The following is a 20,060-nucleotide window of genomic DNA, read 5'->3' on the forward strand; positions in this document are numbered from 1 at the left end:
CTTAAAAAAAAAAATCTTAATATGTCACATATTAAAAATCAAATTAAATGTCACATACAAATTGGGCCTATACAAGGGACCATAGCCTATGTTGAAATGTTTCATCTTCTGACTCCAGTGACAGTGCAGTGTACATTACAGAACAAAAGGAACAAAAATGAAAAAATGTGCTGATGTGCATGTGTAAAGTGAATTGGTATTGTCATGTAACTTGGTCCAAGTAGGCTACAATCATACAAGCTATGATGTTATTTTAGTACTAGGCCTATATTATGTTATTACATTTTTATTCTTTTTTCTTTATCATTATAGTATTAAAGCATAGGTTATTATGCAGGCTAGGCTATATACAGGCGATTCCACTCACTGGATAGACAGTTCTGCAAAGCTGAAAGAAATCACCTCAGTTGAAGTCATGGATCCTATGAAATAATTTCACATTTTGTTAGCAGTCCTTAATATGTAGCTCTAAAAAGAATGATACATATTCAAATGTAAGACTTAACTCCAAACCATTCTTTTTGTTCTCTGTGTGAGTTCTTCCTGCTCTACTATTTTGCTATTTGTACTCTTTTATCCCCCTACACTGATGTCCTTTTTTATTAGAACTAATAGGTTTGACACATACAGTTTGACATGTTTAAAGAAGCACCCGCTGGCCTGATGTGAAGTTGAGACATTTAAATAAATAAAAAATAAAAAAACATCTGTTAATATATATGGCTACAAAGAGTAGGTCTATACAGTTGTCAGCATATTAGTCATCTTTAGTAGCAAGCATACTGTTATAATATTATATTATTATATTATACTATTATTATTCAATTAGATGCTTTCCCATCAAAATCCTCGAGATGGCAGCAATGATCAACTATTCGCGGGATTGAGTTTTGTTTTTTCCTTAACCTATGATTGCACTGTGACGTACTTCCTGGGATTTGCAGAGTGCAGACCATAATTACTACACATCGTGAGGGGGGGACGTATCATTGGGGCTTGTCTGTAAACGTTAGGACCAGAAATTAGTTGAACAATTGAAACTCATGCTAGCCCCTTGCAGCAAAGGGGGGTCTGTAGTAACGAGTAAGTATGGGCCTGAATGACACAACTGTCGAAAGTTTGTCACAACCTCTATTAGTGATGTGAGCTGTTGTTGGAGTGTTGTAGGTGGTTGTTGTTGTTGGGGGTCCAGTGGATCCCCAGGAATGCATGCGAACTAGCGGTCTCATCCTCATCATCATTCCTAGCCTCACACGAACTGTCAAGTGAACGTTGGGAACCACACTGGAAGAGAGGCTGGAGCACCGTCTGAAATATGATAGCCTACATTTGCTGAAGATTCATTCTTCCGAGATATAACTGGACATGACATCCTTGTTACTGAACTGTCAACGCCTCTGCTCGTAGGGGAGCCCAGGGGCAGTCGCGACTCGTGCACAAGGAGGACAAACGTTCTCCGACGAGGAAAATCAAGGTAACTATAGAAATCGGGTATCAGCTAAAATGCCGTCTAGCTAGATCACATTTTAGATGCAGAATTGTCTGCAGTTAGTTGCACGCTAGATCAAGACCCCCTACTCGCTTTAAGGTATATTAGGCGACGGGGCTACTAGATCAAACTTTCTTTTGTCAGGAAGGTTAGCGTTAATGTAGGCTATTGTGCTCCTATACTGAGAACATCAACACTTTCTTACTTTGCAACTTCTTTGCTGGGGAGACAGAAATTAAGAAGAAGTAGAAGTATATGCGGAAGAGTTGGTGAGATCTAGGTTATGTGGTGTGTGGTAAACATTTACCGTTATTTTGGTCAGCTAGGTTTCAGAGGTTGCGTTTGTGTTTCAACTTTCTGGGTGTTAACAACAGCATGTTTGCTCACTGGCGTTTTGTTGAGCTGTGTTTTATGAGCAATCGCAAGATAGAAGACGCTGGTGTTAATTAATGTGTATTAGAGCATTGTCACCTGGCAATCTGTCTGTAGATGCACTGCCTTACTTAATCAGTTCACGTTTCTTCACGCGTTCTTGCCAAGGTGGCTCCTCTTTCAATCGGATCAAGTCTTACAGAAGACGACAAGATTAGCCTAGTTAGTGCGCTCAACGCAGGATTCGTGTTATTTTCTCCCTGCGCGCGATTCATCTGCTCCATGCTTTGAGCTGTCACCGCCACGCGTCCCTGAGATGCCTCTCGGTCAACCGAGAAGAGAGCGCAGTGGCGGAGTGTAGAAAAGCTATTTCACGACCTTTGTTCGCCTGGGGTAAGTTTAAAAACCTCCGTTGCAGATAAATCAACTAAATATATCACAGACTAGAGATGTTGGAAGTACAAAGTCTTAGATAAAATGTGTTAGAAGGCTAAAAAATGCCTCTGAATGTGTGTTTTGCATAATAACATGGGCTGTGTGGTGTCTGCCCTAATTAAATAACTATGCTATGGGAATATAGTGAAGGGAATAGATAGAAGACGGTGTTGCATATCTCTCTCTCTCTCTCTCTCTCTCTCTCTCGGAGCAAAGGACCTGGTCTGGTGGTCAGATTAAATGAGTCACTGTGGCACAGCACTATCCTTCTAATGTCATCAAAGGTCACGCTGCCCCAAGACGTGCTGTCTGGCTGCGGCCTGGGTGGCCAAGATTGCGCATTCCCTGGCGTGGCAAGGGAAGGTCTTCCTAGAGGGGTATCTCGTGTGCCCAGGTAGGGGAACGCTTAAATTGGTGGGAAATTAGATTTCATTGTGACTGCTGAATTATTCACGGAGTCTAAATGTGACTCAGGAAATGCAATAACGGCTATATCGGAGGCAATACTGTTGGAACTCCAGGGCGCGCGAGCCTGCAAGTTTAGTTTGTTGAAATTAAGATGGATGGAGCTAAAGCATAGCTCGTCCACCCTGTTGAAGCTCGCACCCGCCATGTGCCTGGAAGCTCCACAGGGAAATCTCCTGATGAAGCACTCTTATTTGTTATCTCTAAGAGCTAACTGCATTTAGCTAATGTTTTTTTTTTGTTGTTTTTTTTTCAACGAGACTTCCTGGCACTGTCTGTGATAACAGATCATTTTCATTATCCCAGGCATTAGGAGAAGGGTATCTGTTGTTACCGTAAGCCATGGAAAAGTTACAGGCACATTCATGGCCTCCCTCCAGTTGTTCTCATTAGCACAGTAATAACGAGAGATTGTGCACACATCTATTACCCCACCACCCCCTTCGAACTTGGCACAAAGCCAATGAGCCATAGCTCAGATGAAGTCTGTAAGAGTCACGCCTGATGGCGAGATGGCATCCAGTAGGGAAAGAGAGAGCTTGAGAGAGAGAGAAAGCGAGAGAAAGTAAACACTGTAGACTGCTAGCCTCCTCATCTATCCACGCAGTCTCTGAAGTCTAGCAAGCCCCTCTATTCCAGCATTCTTCAGCTCCGCTCCAGCCAGTCTGTGTCCTCTCCAGCTAGCCTCTCAGCAGATGGCTGGGTCGCTGGCAAATAGGTTCTCCCGAGTGCATAAACTTACAAAGTCAAACTAGACATTTCGTGTACTCCCATATAATGTGATTTTTCTTAGTTTCATGGCTGTGATTACGTGTAGTTTGCTGCACCAGAACAGCCCCAAAGCTGTTTTGAAACAATGTCATTTGGTTCAGCCATGTACAAATATATACACATTACTAAATTACCATAAATGTAGTGATGATTTTGTGACAGCCTGGTATGTATTTAAAGACAACATGTAAAAGTGGGCAGCCGTGGCCCACTGGTTAGCACTCTGGACTTGTAACCGGAGGGTTGCCAGTTCGAGCCCCGACCAGTGGGCTGTGGCTGAAGTGCCCTTGAGCAAGGCACCTAACCCCTCACTGCTCCCCGAGCGCCGCCGTTGTAGCAGGCAGCTCACTGCGCCGGGATTAGTGTGTGCTTCACCTCACTGTGTGCTGAGTGTGTTTCACTAATTCACTGATTGGGTTAAATGCAGAGACCAAATTTCCCTCACGGGATCAAAAAAGTATATATACTTATACTTATACTTATACTTATACTTAAGTACTTAAAATCATTGTGCTGAAGTTGACATCCTTTCACTGTGAATTTTTCGTGCTTGTTTTAAAAGCCTGCCTTTAAGGTTAGGCAAATAACTCAAGCTAGGTCGAAAAACATTTTCATTGAATTCTGACTGCAGTCCCTTCAATCATGGTGATGACTTGGTTGGATTTAAATAGTATTGATTTTGTTGTTGGGCTATTACTGTCTTATTGGTATATGTTGCAGTTAGGGTTATACTGTGTACATTACGGTATGCATAACCCCTCACTGCTCCCCGAGCGCCGCCGTTGAAGCAGGCAGCTCACTGCGCCGGGATTAGTGTGTGCTTCACCTCACTGTGTGCCGTTTGTGTTTCACTAATTCACAGATTGGGTTAAATGCAGAGACCAAATTTCCCTCACGGGATCAAAAAAGTATATATACTTATACTTATATACTGTGTACATTACGGTATGCATATTCTCAGCTTTAATATTGGTGTTAATGTTGGTCATACAGTACACATGAATTTAAGTAGTATCAGACTGTTCTATGATATGTCAGGGATTGGGTTCAGCAAAAACTATCAGAGCTCATCTCTCCGTTCTTCAGTTTGTGGGATGAAGCATAGAACCGGTATTGATGACTGGAAATTAGTTATTCCTTTCTGGATGGTAGAAGACGTTTTTATCCACGACAGAACCTTGTGAGATTTGTGATAATTGGCAGAGTGTGAAATTGGGAGAGCGGACAAATGACAAGAGACTTGGTCATTTGTTTTAAAAGGACAAACTAAATAAGCGGAAATACTCCTTGGTTCTCCGTTTGGCCTATTTAATGTGCCGACATTGATTGCTGCTGTTGCTGGTAATCGTTCATTTTAATTGATTACTATACAATTTCTAAAGTAGAGACATGGGCTTGTCTTTATTTCTCATGATGAGGTTGATTGGTCCAAATGTTTGTTTTTTTTGTTTGTTTGTTTTTTCGTTTTGTCATTGCTTGTTATGGTGGCAAAGTTAATATGGTTTGTCCAGTCCTTTTCTTTTTTTCCTGCACATCTATATGTTATCATTACAGTAATGGGTACAGTCTCCACTTCCTGTTGTTAAGGTCAATCTGTTTTCTGTCTCAATTGGCATTTGTGCACTTTTATAAATTATTGTTTTGTTTTGTTTTGTTGCCATGACAGTATGATACATACTGGTAACACACTCAGACGTTGATGCAAGTCACAAAAATGTCCATGTAGGTGTTATGTCACACAGTTGTATTGACTGTGGCATTGACTTTACATTTTCAGTATCAAAGTGAAGTCTAAAAGACATGGCACAGTCTGTACAGCACTTGCAATGGCTTCATGTAAACAACAAGCACATCCAATGACTTTCACATGAGCTTGAACTAAAATGTATTGTGTAGGACAGGGGTGTCAGATTCATGTGGACCGGATTTGTTGGAATGAAACATCTTCGGGGCCATCATTGTCATGGTCATTCTCATAGTTATTATAATTTTTTTGCATCCTGTATCAGGCTGTTTTTTGGTGATTTTCTCCTTTACTACACCCACTAGGGTAGAGCAAACAAGGCATATAGGCTACTTTCCACTCTTTCTCTTTTTCAACTGCATAGAGAGTATATGACTACACCAACATAATATAATTGTCAGTGCAGCAAAGCAAACCACATTTTCCTTTGGTGCATCTTGCCTCCTGAGGATGGTTTGTAGTGCTAGGTTTAATCAATTTATCATATCATAGAGATATTGCTTATTACACAGAGACGATGACATCTGGATGTCAGTATCTATTTAATTCATTTTCAAAATGTTCCCTTCCAACATTTTCCCTAAACATTTGGGGGGGCCGTATGAAACCTGCAGGGTGGTCGGATTTGGTCCCGGGGGCCGAATCTTTAACACCCCTGGTGTAGGACATCACTTTAGGAATTATTTTTCAACTAACATGTTTACTTGGCGTAGTCAGTTCATCACATTCTTTAATAGATATGTGGAAGTGAAAGACTTTTGTATTATTTAATAGGGAGAGTAGCATGCATGTTGTCACATCAAGGGTTGAAAATGTATGAGATTTCATGATAATTCTCTGAAAATATTATAGTTTCATGGTATTTATCTGTTTGTCTGTTTGTAAGTCAGAGGTTGCCAGATTTAAAACACAGATTTAGCCAGGAGGTGGGAAAAAGTTTTCATAGTGCAATTTGAAATGGTATGGGATGGTTCAGGATGGTGCTCTTAAAGCCCATTTGGCAGTTATTTCATGTCCATACCGATATTCAGCAAATTGTACACAGTATGATAATCATTCATGGACTTTAATTTCCATACCACAGTAGCGGTATATCACTGCAGCCCTAGCATCAGAGCGCTCACTCATACAATTTCAGTTGAGTGCCCTTGAACTTAGGGGTTAGATAATAATATATTCGTATTGGCCTCTCTCAGCGTTCTCACACTGACTGGAGATGGCAGAAGGCAGACACTGAGATCTGTTCCCCTGAAGGCAACAACAAAAGGAGTCTTTTAGTTCAAGTCTGAATGGTGTCTGATGATGTGGAATCAGGTCGAGAAAAGATCAGAGAGCGCCAATCTTCTTGTGAGTAATTTTTTTATCAGAGGGACAAAACAACGTATTCTGATAAACACATCTTCAGATTGGAATCGAGCCGGCCGAGCGTCAAAGCTGTGGAGTGTAATGGTTCTAACATATGTAATCACAATTCATTAAAAAGATTTCAATTGGGATTCCAGCAACCGTTAACAATCTCCCTTTGTACTTGGGGCGATGGCACTTGAATTAGGCCACCACTTTTCTCCATTTTAATTGGCACTTAAGATGGAAAATCGTATTATTCAGCTGTTGTTCAGACAAGGCTGAATGGGGAGATTGTAGTCAGAAAGCGTTCCCATGTCTGCGTAATTGCCACTTTAAATGGTAACTGCACTGATGTCTGATGCTTGAAAGTTACAAGACGAATTCAGGCAAACTCAGAAATGGCAGCCACATGCTTTTTGATCAGATGCTGCTTCATCTCGTCCCCCGTTGGAGTACATGACCCCGTACCCCCTGCTCTCCCATTTCCAAAAGTACGAAACTCCCGGTTGGCAGTGATGCCATCGATGTGCCCACTCAGTGCCCACCTGTACCTGCTCTGTGCCAGCTTTTTAATGAGGCCAGTGATGATGTGCAGGCCTGCAGTTCGCCACCTGCTTTCAGCAGCTGGTTAGAGAGAGACGTCCCACGATGCTTTTCAGGCTCCTTACTCAGACAGGCACCCCCCCCCCCCCCCCCATCACCCTCTGAGGCTTCCAAGGAAATTATTTACATTGGCTCTTGATGCTGGGAGAGAGTTGCTCTCAAGGCAATTGATTATTTCATATTTTTGTCACAACAGAAATTGAATTGTGGCAGTCGCCACCCGACCGCTTGGATGTCCGATAGCTTCCAGATGTTCAACATGCCATCCCTAGACAAATATAATGCGCTCCAGATTCATAGGCGCTTCGGTCGACGCATTTCCTGATTTGTAGTTCCAGGCTTTTGTATGTTGAATGTTCCAGGAGCACGCACGCTTTGCTGTGCGCAGACAATTCTGCTGACGTTTCACAGCGACTATTCTAAGCGAGGCGAATGGTTGTGAAGAAGCTGGCACTGCAAAATTTAAATTAGAGTGTTCGGAGACATTCCATTCCTCTTGTTCCCATGCAGAGCTTACGCTTTATCTGTCATGATGATTTCCTTCCCAGCTTTGTGTTTCTCGTCCAGGGTTCCTTCTTCATCTCCTCCTCCATCTCCGTTGTCTGTCGTGCGGTAGACCAGAGGAAGAGCTCTTTTTGAAAAGTGAGTGTGTAGTTGAACCCCCCCCCCCCCCCCCCTTGGTAAGGTAACTAGGCCTCCTTGTAGTTGAACCCCCCCCCCCCCCCCCCTTGGTAATGAGCACAGCAGAGCTGAATGAGGCTGTATAATATGTGAGTCAGACAGATTGGCTAATGAGCTCACTTTACTCAATTTTGCTGCTCTGTGTGTGTGCAGCTGTGTCAACCAGGAGTGTGTCCCACCTCAAATGCTCACAGAGGGCTTGCTCATAATAGCCATCATGAGCACTCGTTTGATGAATGATTGTTAAGCATCACCTCACCATATGTTAAGTGCATTAGATGGCAGCAGGTAATTTGGAAAGATAGAGGGGAAGGGGGGTGGGGGTGGTGGTGGTGGTGGTGGTGGTGGTGGTGGCAGGTTGTATTACTCAGGAACACTACGTATGTGCAGGATGTGGGGAAACGTGCACAAACTTGAGTTTTGGGAGGTGCAGCACAGCTGGAGTAGTGTTTTTTTTTTTTTTGGTGGGGGGGGTCTGGAGGGTTGCCTCTCGGGAGTTGGGGCTGTGTGGGTGGGTGGGGGGGATGTCGTTTTTGCTACATACTACTTGTGCTCAGAATAACAGTCTGTTTTGTGCATAAATGTTCACAAAATTGGAAATGCAGGAGATCATTTGTGCCAGCCAGCTGCTCAGACAATGGTTGTTTTGGATGTGGGTAACAGAGGGGTAAGTGCATCCAGAAAAGGCATAAATAGATGTGGCAGATGTAAACTTACATTTATTGAAGCAGTCACGACGACAGACGACTGCCAATTGGAAAAGAGAAACAGTTATTGCATTTTGGAAATTCCTTTTAGTGCAACAAAGAAGCCATCATTGAATTTGGAGAATTTCATTTAGCAAAGAACGAAGGTATTGATGTATTTCAGGTCTACAAATGGTGTAAAGCTCCAAGGTTCATTGTTTTGCATGTTGGTTGGCACAGCAGGCCAAGGTGGTGCTTGGCTAGGTTGAGATACAATGTGGGCCAGGCTTCCCACCGATAGTCTGGCTGGAGAGACGAGGTGTGTGTGTGTGCGCTCTTGTGCACGAATCATCCATTAGAAGGCAGACTGCAACAGACCTGTCTGATCCAAGATCTGGTTTCTTCTCTAAAGATAGGAAGCACAAATTTGACAACCGCGATGTGGGATCACAGGATGTCACAGAGCTGTGCTTTTGTCTCAAGTAGACGAGACCAAAGTATGTGTGTGTGTGCGAGAGAGAGAGAGGCTTTTCAGTCACATGGGATGTCTTCATGTTAGTGCGAGATGAGACGCTGTGGAAGGCTTTCATGGTTGTGTGTGTGTGTGTGTGTGTGTGTGTGTGTGTGTGTGTGTGTGTGTGTGTGGTGGCTAGTGAAAATGTTTGTTTAAACTGACGAGACATTCTCCTTGTCCCCTGCAGGTCCTGCGTGTAGTTCTCCGTAGCAGCCTGCAGGGGGCAAGCACAAGCGGCCTCTGCCCCTCCTCCCCTCCCTCCCTCCGGCTGCCAGAGACCCAGCCCCCCTGTTCATGGATGCCCGGCTGGGCCTGCTGCACGCTGGGGCTCTTCTGCTCCCCCTACACCTACACCTCCACCTCCACCTCCTCCTCCTCCTCCAGCTCCTCCTTCCCCTGAGGACCCTGGGGGGCCACGCCACCACCGCTGCAGGCACCTACTCCAACTCCTGGGCCGTGCACATCGCCGGCGGCGCCCATGAAGCCGAGAGGATCGCCAGGAAACACGGCTTCGTCAACCATGGCAACGTGAGTGCTGTGGCAACAGTGCCGCGCTGGTTTTTGGTAGTGGGCAGAAGGGAGGATATTAACTTAATAAATGGGCTGTTTGTAATGAGAGATGCCTGGTGGTGTCGTGACTGAATGCTTAATAATAGGTAAATGATGTGTGCATATGAGTGCCTGGAGAGAGACTATGAAGAGAGTCTCACATAAGAAATGACAAATGACTCCATTAAGGCACCATTGTTGTTGTGACAGAGATGTGTGGTGACAAAGTTTTGCTGGTAAATGTGTGGGATTGTGAGTACTTAAGTTTCATTATTCAGCCTTAGTTAGGCTAGGGAACAGTTCCTAGTCAAGCACTTAGTCTATAGCATCACAGCCTGCATCGCTCTCTGTTCAGTGGCCATGATGAGAGGTTTTCCAATAGCTCTAAAGCTTTCGGCTGCTTGTGTGTGTGTGTGTGTGTGGGTGTTGTCTTCCCTTTTACCAGCAGCCATTTAATGCAGGGTGTTTACCCGTCCCTGGTGGCCAGTGAATGATCTCCACCAGTTTATGTTGATTCCAGGCTTCTCTCTGCGTCTGTAGCTGCCAGCTCAGCACAGTACTGCTGCTACACTAAAGCACACTGACTACGGCAGCCAGCCTGCCTGCCTCGGTAGCCTGCGGCGACATCCTTCTCCCTTTCCCTCTAACTCTCTCTCTTTCTCTCTCTCTCTTTCTCTCTCCTTCTCATTGTTTTTACGGTCTCTCACTCTTCACTCTCTCTCACTTTCTCTTGTCTTTCTCTTCACTTGCTCGCTCCCTCTCTCTATCTCTTCTTCCCTCTCTTCTGCAGAACCTACAGCGCAGAGTAGCGACTCAGCTGTCAGTTTGTCCGCACGAGCACAGCAGGACTGGGCTCTCTCTGCATTAGGGGCCCAGCGTTAGGTTAACCCTGGTGCCTGGCGGAGAACGTACAGCTCGCGCCCCTGCCACTGCCTTTGCCCTCGTGCCCGCACCTGCCTGCGCACTGCTGCTGCTTCTGATGATGAGTTCAGCACAGTTCCATTTACTCCACACACACACACTGTGATGCGAGACCAGCCAAGCCCTCACAGAAGCAGCTCAGCCCTTCACACAAGTGTTTTGTGTCTTGTTGTCTCACAAAGACATCTAGTAAGGTTATAACAGTATTACATTATGCATTTGGACTCGGAGACAAACCTTGGGGGATTTGCTTGAATTGTGCGTGGAATGGAGTAGCATTTGTAGTGCATTTGAAGCATTCTAAGGTAGCCCGGCTCCTCATTCGCTCGGTATAGTGGGACAAAAACATCCAGAGGCATTCAAAATAGAGAGGCAAACATCCGGAACATAACTGATGGGTTTGTGGAAAGAAAGAGAGAGGAGAGGAGAGGAAGAAAGAGAGAGGAGAGGAGGAACAAGAGAGGAGAGGAGAAAAGCTAGACAGTATTACTGCTGGTTTTCAGCGCTTTCAGGGACAACATTTAATCAAGTTGTCTGCAGATATGTTCGTCTTGACTTGGCATCCCACCCCACAAGACGAAGTCTTCTGTGACGCCATGACAGTTCTGCTCCCCATCTGAACGTGGGAGAGTGACGTGTGGGTTTCACAGACATCTCTCTCTCTGTCTCTCTTGCTATTAATAATAGACCCGTTCACAAATGAGTAGGATGCTGCTGCTGGCGGCTTGCTGTTGCGTTTGTACTGACGCACTCCTTTCTGTAGCAGATGGGGATGAACTAGGGAGGTGTTTTGTTTGTTTTTGTTTATCACTCTTGCCTCCATTTCTTAACGTTGCCAGTCCTTACAAAGGCGAGTCTGAAAGGCAGAATTAGCGCGCGGCATTCAGGATGCTTTTGCGCGCAGGCAGCGACAGAAATGAAACCCACATGCCCTCATGGGATTTGTTGTTCTTCCTTTCGTTTGTCGGCAGAAATCCATCATAAACCCACCTCGCTCGCTTCGCCTTCAAGTCCTGAGGGACCCACTCTTTCAGATGAACCTCTTATTTGTATGCCCAAGTCGGATTTTAATGACCATAAAATTGTATTCACTTGGAACTGTCTCAGAGCTGACAGACAAGACTCTCTGGCAGGCGGGGTATTTTTTCCACAAGCTCTTGAAGACTCTTTTTAACCAAGTGCCAGGAGGCCTGCACATAGATGTCAGGTCTATTCTCTTCTCTGAATGGGGGAATAGTGAACTGTATATAAGTGGGATGTCTTCACTAGCGTGTGCTGCCAACTCCATGGACCTCCTGGAAACCAAACGTGGACTCGGGCACTTCCCCCCCCTCTGCTGCACTGATCTCTGTGTAACAGGATCTCACCACGTGCTTTAAATAAGCCAGTGCTGTTATCCAAGTGGGAATTAATGCGGCTTATTAGCACAGATGTTGGATCCCTCATGCGCTTAGAATGAGTAATGATTCAGCCAGATCACGCCCAGTTGTCTTTTCGGTAAACAGCCTGTAGCCAAGGGAAGACTTGTGTGTGTTTATCTTATTGATTATGATCACCACATTAAAACGGCTTAGATCAAGCCTCCAACATTCTGCCAAGCAAATATTGATGTTTCACACTCCCTGATCGGAGAGTGACATGAATGCTAAACTGTTTGTCTGTTTGTTGTTTTTTAAAAGCATCGTCTCGTCTCGGCTCGTCTCGGCTCGTCACGGCTCTCGTTGGGTGAGACCTTGCGGCGGTGCGCACCTCGTCCCGGCTTGGCTCTGGCCCGACAGCTTGTTAACCTCACCCAGGCACGCGCAGAAGAGAGCGTTTGGCTTTCATGTGCCAGCTCGCGCACCTAGTTCACATCCATTCATTAGCCTGCGTAATGCAGTCCTGTCAGATAATCACAGATTTTTTTTCTTTCCTCCTGGCCTAGCCAATGCTCAGTACCATAATGCAATCTCCTCATTTGCAATCTTACGCGTGCCTTTTGTCTGACGCACGACTCCCACTGTTGACTTTGGCCTTTGGAGAGAAAAAAACGTTTGAGCTGTAATCACCTTTGTAAATGTTATAAAGGCGTATCTGCTTGTATTATCTCGACCCTCGCTAGTGTTCGGGGCTTTGTTCGGCTTCAGAGCTCCTGCGTGGGTGGTAAGGTGTCGACAAGCAAGTGCACAGCTCTGAAAAACTACCTGCAAGAAAAAGCAGTGGAGGTAGACTGTGGTGTAGTCTGCTGAATAAATAAACATACTGCAGTGCCTTTTTACTCCAGCGTTTGTTTTGTACTGCAGCCCTCTCTTTGAACATCTGAACGGACAAGTGAGTGACATAACTGTTTATGCACACATACACAAACGTTCACTCTTACTCACACACTTGCACACTAACACTAACACAGACACACACGCGTGCACACACACACACACATAATGCATCTGTGGGCCCCATCATGGTTGGAGTTTGTGTGTATCGTGGGATGCATCCTGTTCCCATGTATAAAATATTACCTTTGATCTTTAGGTCGACTCAGAGCAACCTACAGCTCTTAAAAGGGAATATGTTCTTTACACCCTACACATATGTTCTCTAGGCAACGGGCACAGCAGTGAACCGGAGATGAGACGATATCCTACCACACAGTGCTCTGCTGGTGATTGCAGGTCATCGTTACCAACAGCCTCCCCTACATGCGTGTCGGTCTCGGGGCGCGATTGTCTCGGGGCGAGATTGTTTCGTGTGTGTGTGGGTGTGTGTGTGTGTGTTGCCTATTTTACAGTAGAGTTGGTTTATACCTCCACAGGGTGCCGTGCCTCGTGCTCAAGTGTGCGGTGAAATGTGTGTTTGGCACGAGCCTCAGGCTGGGGGCTCTTAGCAGCGGATTCATAAGGAGGAGTCACGGGCAAACAAACAGCCTGCTGCCACGCTTCACAGTGAGGCGGCAGCAACCTGCTCCGAGTCCGGAACATTCCAAGCCCCCACCGTTCTCCCCACTCTACCCTCTCACACCATCTCTCCTCGGGGCCAGTGCCACGAGGCAGCTTGGGTGGCCAGTGCCCAGTCCATACGCGCTGCATTCAGGAGCGAACCAGGCAAAGCGGTGTTCACCAGTGACAAATACCTGTGCAAGTGTGTGTCTGTGTGTGTGTGTGTGTGTGTGTGTGTGTGTGCGTGTGCGTGGTGGGGGTGCAAACATTACTAATGCAAATGACATACTCACATACAGTACATTCTATTTCACAGATGTTCCCATACTTACATGAACAAATACAACGTTAGTAGAGTCACAGACTGACAATTGGTTGGCCTGGGTTCATTTTCTGAACCCGCTGTTGCTGGTCTATGCCACTTTGGATAAAAGTGTCTGCTAAATATCTTAATACCTTTACCTGAGCAACAAAGGTGTTCTGTTTACATGCAGGTTTTTTTCCCCCAATAAACTTTCATACATACTAGAGTAGAGACTGTTTTCGTACAAGTCTCTTAGTCTGCAGATACAAGAAAACAGGACACATCAACAGGGAATGAGGCCCTTCTCCATTTTTGATGATTGTGTGGCACACATTGTGTCTTATCCCATGCCAAATTCTTATATTATGAGGCACGCTTCCTTGCACAGACCCCAGGTGTTATGTGTATTAGGTCTTTTATAATTCAATTACCAGCCCTGAAGAAATATCTGTGATTATCACCAAAATCAGTTTCACCCACATTCCATTTATCTGTTGTTATGTATCTGGACTTTTGGGGTCCATTTTAAGTCATATCAGTCTATTGGGCTTCAATGACTCGTGCGTCAGTAGTTTGAGAGTGGTCCTGCACCATAACTGATCAGAGTGTGTGACAGTCACAGGCCACAGGAAGCCCTTCAGGGCTCTTCTCCAAGAATTGGCGTAGCACACACACACAAACACACACACACACACACTAGAGTTCATTTTATGAGGAGAATAAGTTGCCCCCTATGTGTCCAGCACTACTGTCACCAAGGACTTCACGGATTGATTACAGAAATGTTGTGTGTACGTGTACGTCACTGTCAACCTGTGTGTGAGTCTGTCACTCTGTGTGTGTTTGACTGCAGTGTGTGTGTGTGAGAGAGAGTGGACAAGAGAAGGTGAAATGCCACGTCTCAGCCCTGCCATCCCTCTCCCTTTTGGCAGTGTGTGTGTAATGGCAGCTGAGCAAGAAAGTGGCAGGCTGAATCATCTATACAGCGCTGTGGTTGTTAATGTCACAGCCCATCACACACACACACACACACACACAGAAAGAGACAGTCATCTCATCATACACAGTTACACACTTCGTCGGACTCTTTCACACTCTCGTAGTCATACTCCATACCTCCCTAAAACAAACATGCAGTGTTAAACACAAGCATAATCATTTATTTGCAAACATCTGATTAGATTGGGAAGTTAGTTGCTGAAGTTAAAATTCTCATTCTCTGTTGCTCCGTGCCTTTCTGTCTCTGTCTCTAAATCTCTCTCTTTTCTTACACACACATACGACACACACACACCGAATGTCACACATATCCGTTTACTTCATTAGCTGTACCTCGGCTCTGTCTCTCGCTGCCCGTCGGATAAGAATTTGGCACGAGGACCTGTTTCATTATGCAATATGGCAGGCCTCGCTTTGGCAAGATTTGTGCCACATTTTTACATGCGCCAGCCGAGAGAGGTGCTTTTGAACGCTCCTTTGATGGCATCTCAGCTTCCCTCTCTCTCTTTCTCTCTGTATCTCTGGCTCTCTCTCTCTCTTTCTCTCTCTGTACCTCTATCTTTCGTATCTCTCCCCTAAAACCACACACACACACTAACACACACTTCTGCTCCTGTTTACCCAACTTAGCATTCTGTTCCCCTTTTCTCACCTCCATTTCGAACCACTCTCCTTTTTAAAACGCTACCCCCTCACAACACACAAGCAAATAGGCTCAAGACTCCCTCAATGACACACACACACACACACACACACACACAGACAGGTACGCGTGCACGTACAACGTACACATACGCACACACACACCCCTACTCACACAAATAAACACAACCAACACCACTGCCACAACGCCACTCTACCCTCGTAGCACATTCTATTTACACTCGTTTAAATGCATGGCTTTGGCCAGGGCTTCTGTTGCTGTTCGCAGTCTAAATAACGGCCTGAAAGCATGCCAGCTCTACAGGCATAATTATTCCCCAGCCGGTCGAAAACGTTTCTCTTCCTTCCCCCTCCTCTCCTCTCGTTTTCTCCTCCTCCTCTCCTCCCCTCTTTCTCTCCTCCTCTGAGGCAGAGGAACTTTGACAGGTTGAGCTGCATCTCAATGGGCTAGGCCAGACGAGCCAGACCTGCTGTGTAAAACTCTCCCGAGAGCTGTCGGGAATATCGAGCAGACGAACCTGGGTCCGCTGGGACTATGGGGGAGAATGTGGTGGGGTGGGGGGGGTTTGGTGGGGGTGGCCAATCTGCGAGGGCGGATACGTACGTGGTTGGATGGAGATGGCTGGGGCAGCAGAGCAGGCGTGTGAGGAGAGGGATTCTCTGCTTCTGTGCTTCTGGCTGAGAGAAACATGAGCAACATACGAGATGAGACAGACCTGCGCTGCAGAGATCCCCCAGGTCACAGATTGTGATTTAGCCGCCTCCCGGCTTTTCTGTTTCACACACACACACACACACACACACACATGCATTGTACACCCATGCACACTCATAACCCACACACATCCACACCATTCTTTAAATCTAAATCTTTCCTTTCGAGCAGAATGGCTTTATCCTGAAGCAACCTCCTCCGCCTTGGCACACCACACACACACATACGCACACATAACACACATAGCACACATACACACAGCACACACACACACACATTCCATCAGACACACGTACAGAACGATACTGTATTTTCAACTAGCCTGCAGCTCTGCCCTTTTCTTTGTGGATGGAACACACACGCACACGCACACACGCACGCACACACACACACACACACACACACACACACACACACCTCAGGCTTATGGGCCGGCTGTCCAGACAGAACAAAGCCTCAGCTCTCTTTGCATCTCCTCGTAGCCACCCCGAGAACCTTGCACAGCAAACGGGCTCAGGGGGTCAGAGGCAGGTCAGAGTGCACCGTCAACTGTGGAGCTCCACGTCTGCAGGAGATTAAAGACAGAGCATCAACACTCGTGCTGTGGAAAAAAGCTGACACCCCATCTGCTGTGAAAGAGAGAAGAGAACGAGAGCGAGAGAGAGAGAGACACTGATATCATTAGTCAGTTGTTACACGGAATTGGAGAAGTCAAAGTCAGCCCACGCAGCCATGAGCGAGTGGTGCAGCGAGGAGGCGAGGAGAGCGGATAGCGAGAACGCGAGGCTGTGAGCGTAAGCAAAGGCAGAGACAGGGCAGGCCGCTGGTGTGTCAGTGGTCAGTGATGGGCAGCCTGCCCAACAGCCGGTGAATATGAAAGGGCTGGCGCTGGCCTGAGAGTTCAGTGGCGGAAGGGAGGGGGCAGCAAAGAGGTGAGGTGGAGTTCATCTGCCCACGCCAACTCCGCTTGGGCCTTCTGAGAGCAGAAATGGAGGAGCAAGGGAGCATGTGGATCATGAGGAGAGAGAGAGAGAGAGAGAGAGAGAGCGAGAGAGTGTGTGTGTGTGTGAGAGAGAGAGAGAGAGAGAGTGTTTGTGTGAGAGAGAGAGAGAGTGTGTGTGTGTGAGAAAGAGAGAGAGATAGGAGGTTGGTATAGTTCAGAGGGTGAATCTTTAGACTGGTAAGGAGGCCGAAAGTGCTGAGTCGTATATGATATAATTTGTGCATGGCGATAGGTCCACGATTACAGGAGGTGAAATGGTGTTTGATCCAATGAGGCTTTAGAGATGAAACTGTGAGTGAAGTTCAGAAGTCAATATGAGTCAGAAATGTGTTCAGTGCTTAAAAGGTAGGAGGCATAAGGTGGAAGTTTAGATAAGAGCATGGAGTTGCTCAAAGTGGTCGATATTAAAGGAATTATCCGGAGTAAAATGCACTTTAGATCAATTTACGGATGATTGGGAGTACAGTACATACGTTGAGTTGACATCAAAATCATGTCATTCGGATGTGTTTTGAGAAAGTTCGATTTTACCGTTTTTAGTCAAAACTCGTTAGCCGTAGGTGTGGAGTAACACGCTCTGGAAATTCACAATTTCGTCGCCGTTTTTTTTTGTTTGTTTTTTTTTTTTTAAACATAGTCCAGTATTTCTTTCGAAATTTGTATTTCTTTCGAAAGTTGTATGCAACAGCAAACCCTAGCTTACTAACAGGTTGGAATTTTGAAATGTCACGTGACGTGATGTCGTGCAACGACGTGATGCAATCGACTCCTACAGACTTTCCCCTAAAGATGCTAGCTGCAGCAGCAACATTTCCGGAAAGGTACTGGCTTGATGAAATTCATTCTGGAATCTCTATCCGACCACATAAAGACCTCGGGATACTTCAGTTTGGCTTTAGGGACCCTCTACTCACTACCACGTAAGTGTAATGTTGTTTGGAACTGTAGAAGAGGTATAAAAATAGCGTTTTGTAGCGGCGAAATTACATGCCCTGGTCACTAACAGGCTAACGAGTTTTGACTAAAAACGGTAAAATCGAACTTTCTCAAAACACATCCGAATGACATGATTTTGATGTCAACTCAACGTATGTACTCCCAATCATCCGTAAATTGATCTAAAGTGCATTTTACTCTGGATAATTCCTTTAAGCACATACTGTTATTGAATACTGCATGGCATTGACTTCATGTAGGCCAGAACGTCAGAAGACTGGCAGGAAAGTCTGACTCTTTTGCAAAGTCTGCGCTCAAATTGTAGCAGGGAATGAATAAAAACAGCCTTTTACCAGAAAATTTCCGGAGCAATTTTGTCTCGCTACCCCCTAATAATTGCACTCCAACGGACCCAAAGCGGTTTTTTTTATACCAAACAAGCTCGCATGAAAGAGCACCCTTTTTTCCTCCAATAGAATGACCCAGAAGAAGGATATTAACCGCATGAAAAGGAATCCATGCATAGCATTAAGGAAGAATCGCCCTCTGATCTGTCGCCACAAAGCGCCTTCACCCCCCCCCCCATCAGGGGGGACGGGAGGTGGCTCATTTATTCATACGAATAGGGACTGGCTTGCTTGCATACTGCAGTGCAGTGATTTCTGCAAAGGGCCACTTTTGCCTGATTTGGAGAAGAGAGATGATATCTGCCGTTTCCCTCAGCCCTCCTCTCAGTGTCACACGTGCTGAATGAGATTCCGCCGCCGCCTCCTATCAGTATGCTGCCGTCATCACCACTGCTGTCCCTTTCCGAAGCTGAGACCCAGACGGCAAAAATAGTGCCAAGAATCGCTGAGAGGTGCAGTCAAAGCAGAACAATCAAGGGGAATTTTAAAGGAGCAGAGATGCCACTCTCCTGAGTCATAGTCAATATTTAAGTTTCATGAATACAGAATAAAGACAGAGTGACAGCTATGGTCTGTACAAATATATTGATGTATATTATTGTACGATGTTGGTGTGGTTGCATGGAGATTTCAAAAGAAATAAAGGCACTGCTCGTTGCCTACGCTTAATCAAAATGCTGAACTTAATAAAAGTGTATCTAGATGACATTTTGGTTTGTACTGTATATGCGGTTTCCATCGGCACATCAACCAGTGTCTGCATTCCAGTGAAAGCCCCAGAGAAGGACTGGAGTGTTCTCTCCGTATTGCTGCCATCTTTGGGGAGAGGCCCTGAGAGGAGGTGGTGGTGGTGGTAGCAGCTGCAGGCATGAGGGCGAGTCTTGCCCCAGCAACGGCCATGAATATTCAGCCGCTAGCCCTGAGAGAGAGAGAGAGAGAGAGAGAGAGAGAGAGAGAGAGACACACACAGAGAGAGAGAGACCCACACACACACAGAAAGAGACACTGTGAGTGACAGAAAGAGAGAGAGTGAGTGAGTGTAGGAGAGAGTTCCACTGGCTCAGTTCTTTCTTAATGCCCACAGAGAGTTGCAGAATATCCAGCTGCTGAGATTATGTTCATTCGGTTGTTCAGCCTCTGTGCTTTATTCAGCATGTTTTTCAGCACAAAGAGTGAAAGCCCCCCCCCCCCCCCCCCCCCCCCCCCCCCCCCACTAGCTTTCTGGGACATTCAGTTCCTGTGTGCAGCTTTTATGAGTACAGCAAACAGTTATTGTGTGCACATCCCACCTTCTGGCAGGTGCAGGACAAAAGAAAACTTACTCAATTGAAAAAATATAATGTCCGCAACACTGACATTGCCTGAAGAAGACCCAGCAGGGTCGAAACGTTGCCTGTTGTGCATTAAATATTGTATGGGAGTCAAAAGCAGTGTTGCGGACATTATATTTTTTCAATTGAGTCAGCTTTTATGAGTACCCATCTTCCCCATTCACAACCACATTCCCCCTCCTCAACCACCTCCCCCCCCCCCCCAAAGAA

General features: G+C 45.8%; 1 protein-coding gene across 6 annotated transcripts in view; it reads left to right on the top strand.

Annotated features, from left to right (window-relative positions):
* Positions 1-20,060, top strand: part of furinb (furin (paired basic amino acid cleaving enzyme) b) — a 93,791-nt gene that overhangs the window by 1,226 nt on the left and 72,505 nt on the right. The window contains exons 1-3 of one of the 6 annotated variants that reach the window (XM_042110660.1): positions 939-1,474; positions 2,030-2,254; positions 9,295-9,635. In XM_042110660.1, coding sequence (XP_041966594.1) covers positions 9,402-9,635 — 234 coding nt within the window. In that variant the 5' untranslated portion in view covers positions 939-1,474; positions 2,030-2,254; positions 9,295-9,401. The other 5 variants (XM_042110659.1, XM_042110662.1, XM_042110661.1 and 2 more) reach the window with 5 other exon arrangements.

This window comes from Alosa sapidissima, chromosome 11 (genome assembly GCF_018492685.1).
Source record: "Alosa sapidissima isolate fAloSap1 chromosome 11, fAloSap1.pri, whole genome shotgun sequence".
Taxonomy (NCBI): Eukaryota; Metazoa; Chordata; class Actinopteri; order Clupeiformes; family Clupeidae; genus Alosa; species Alosa sapidissima.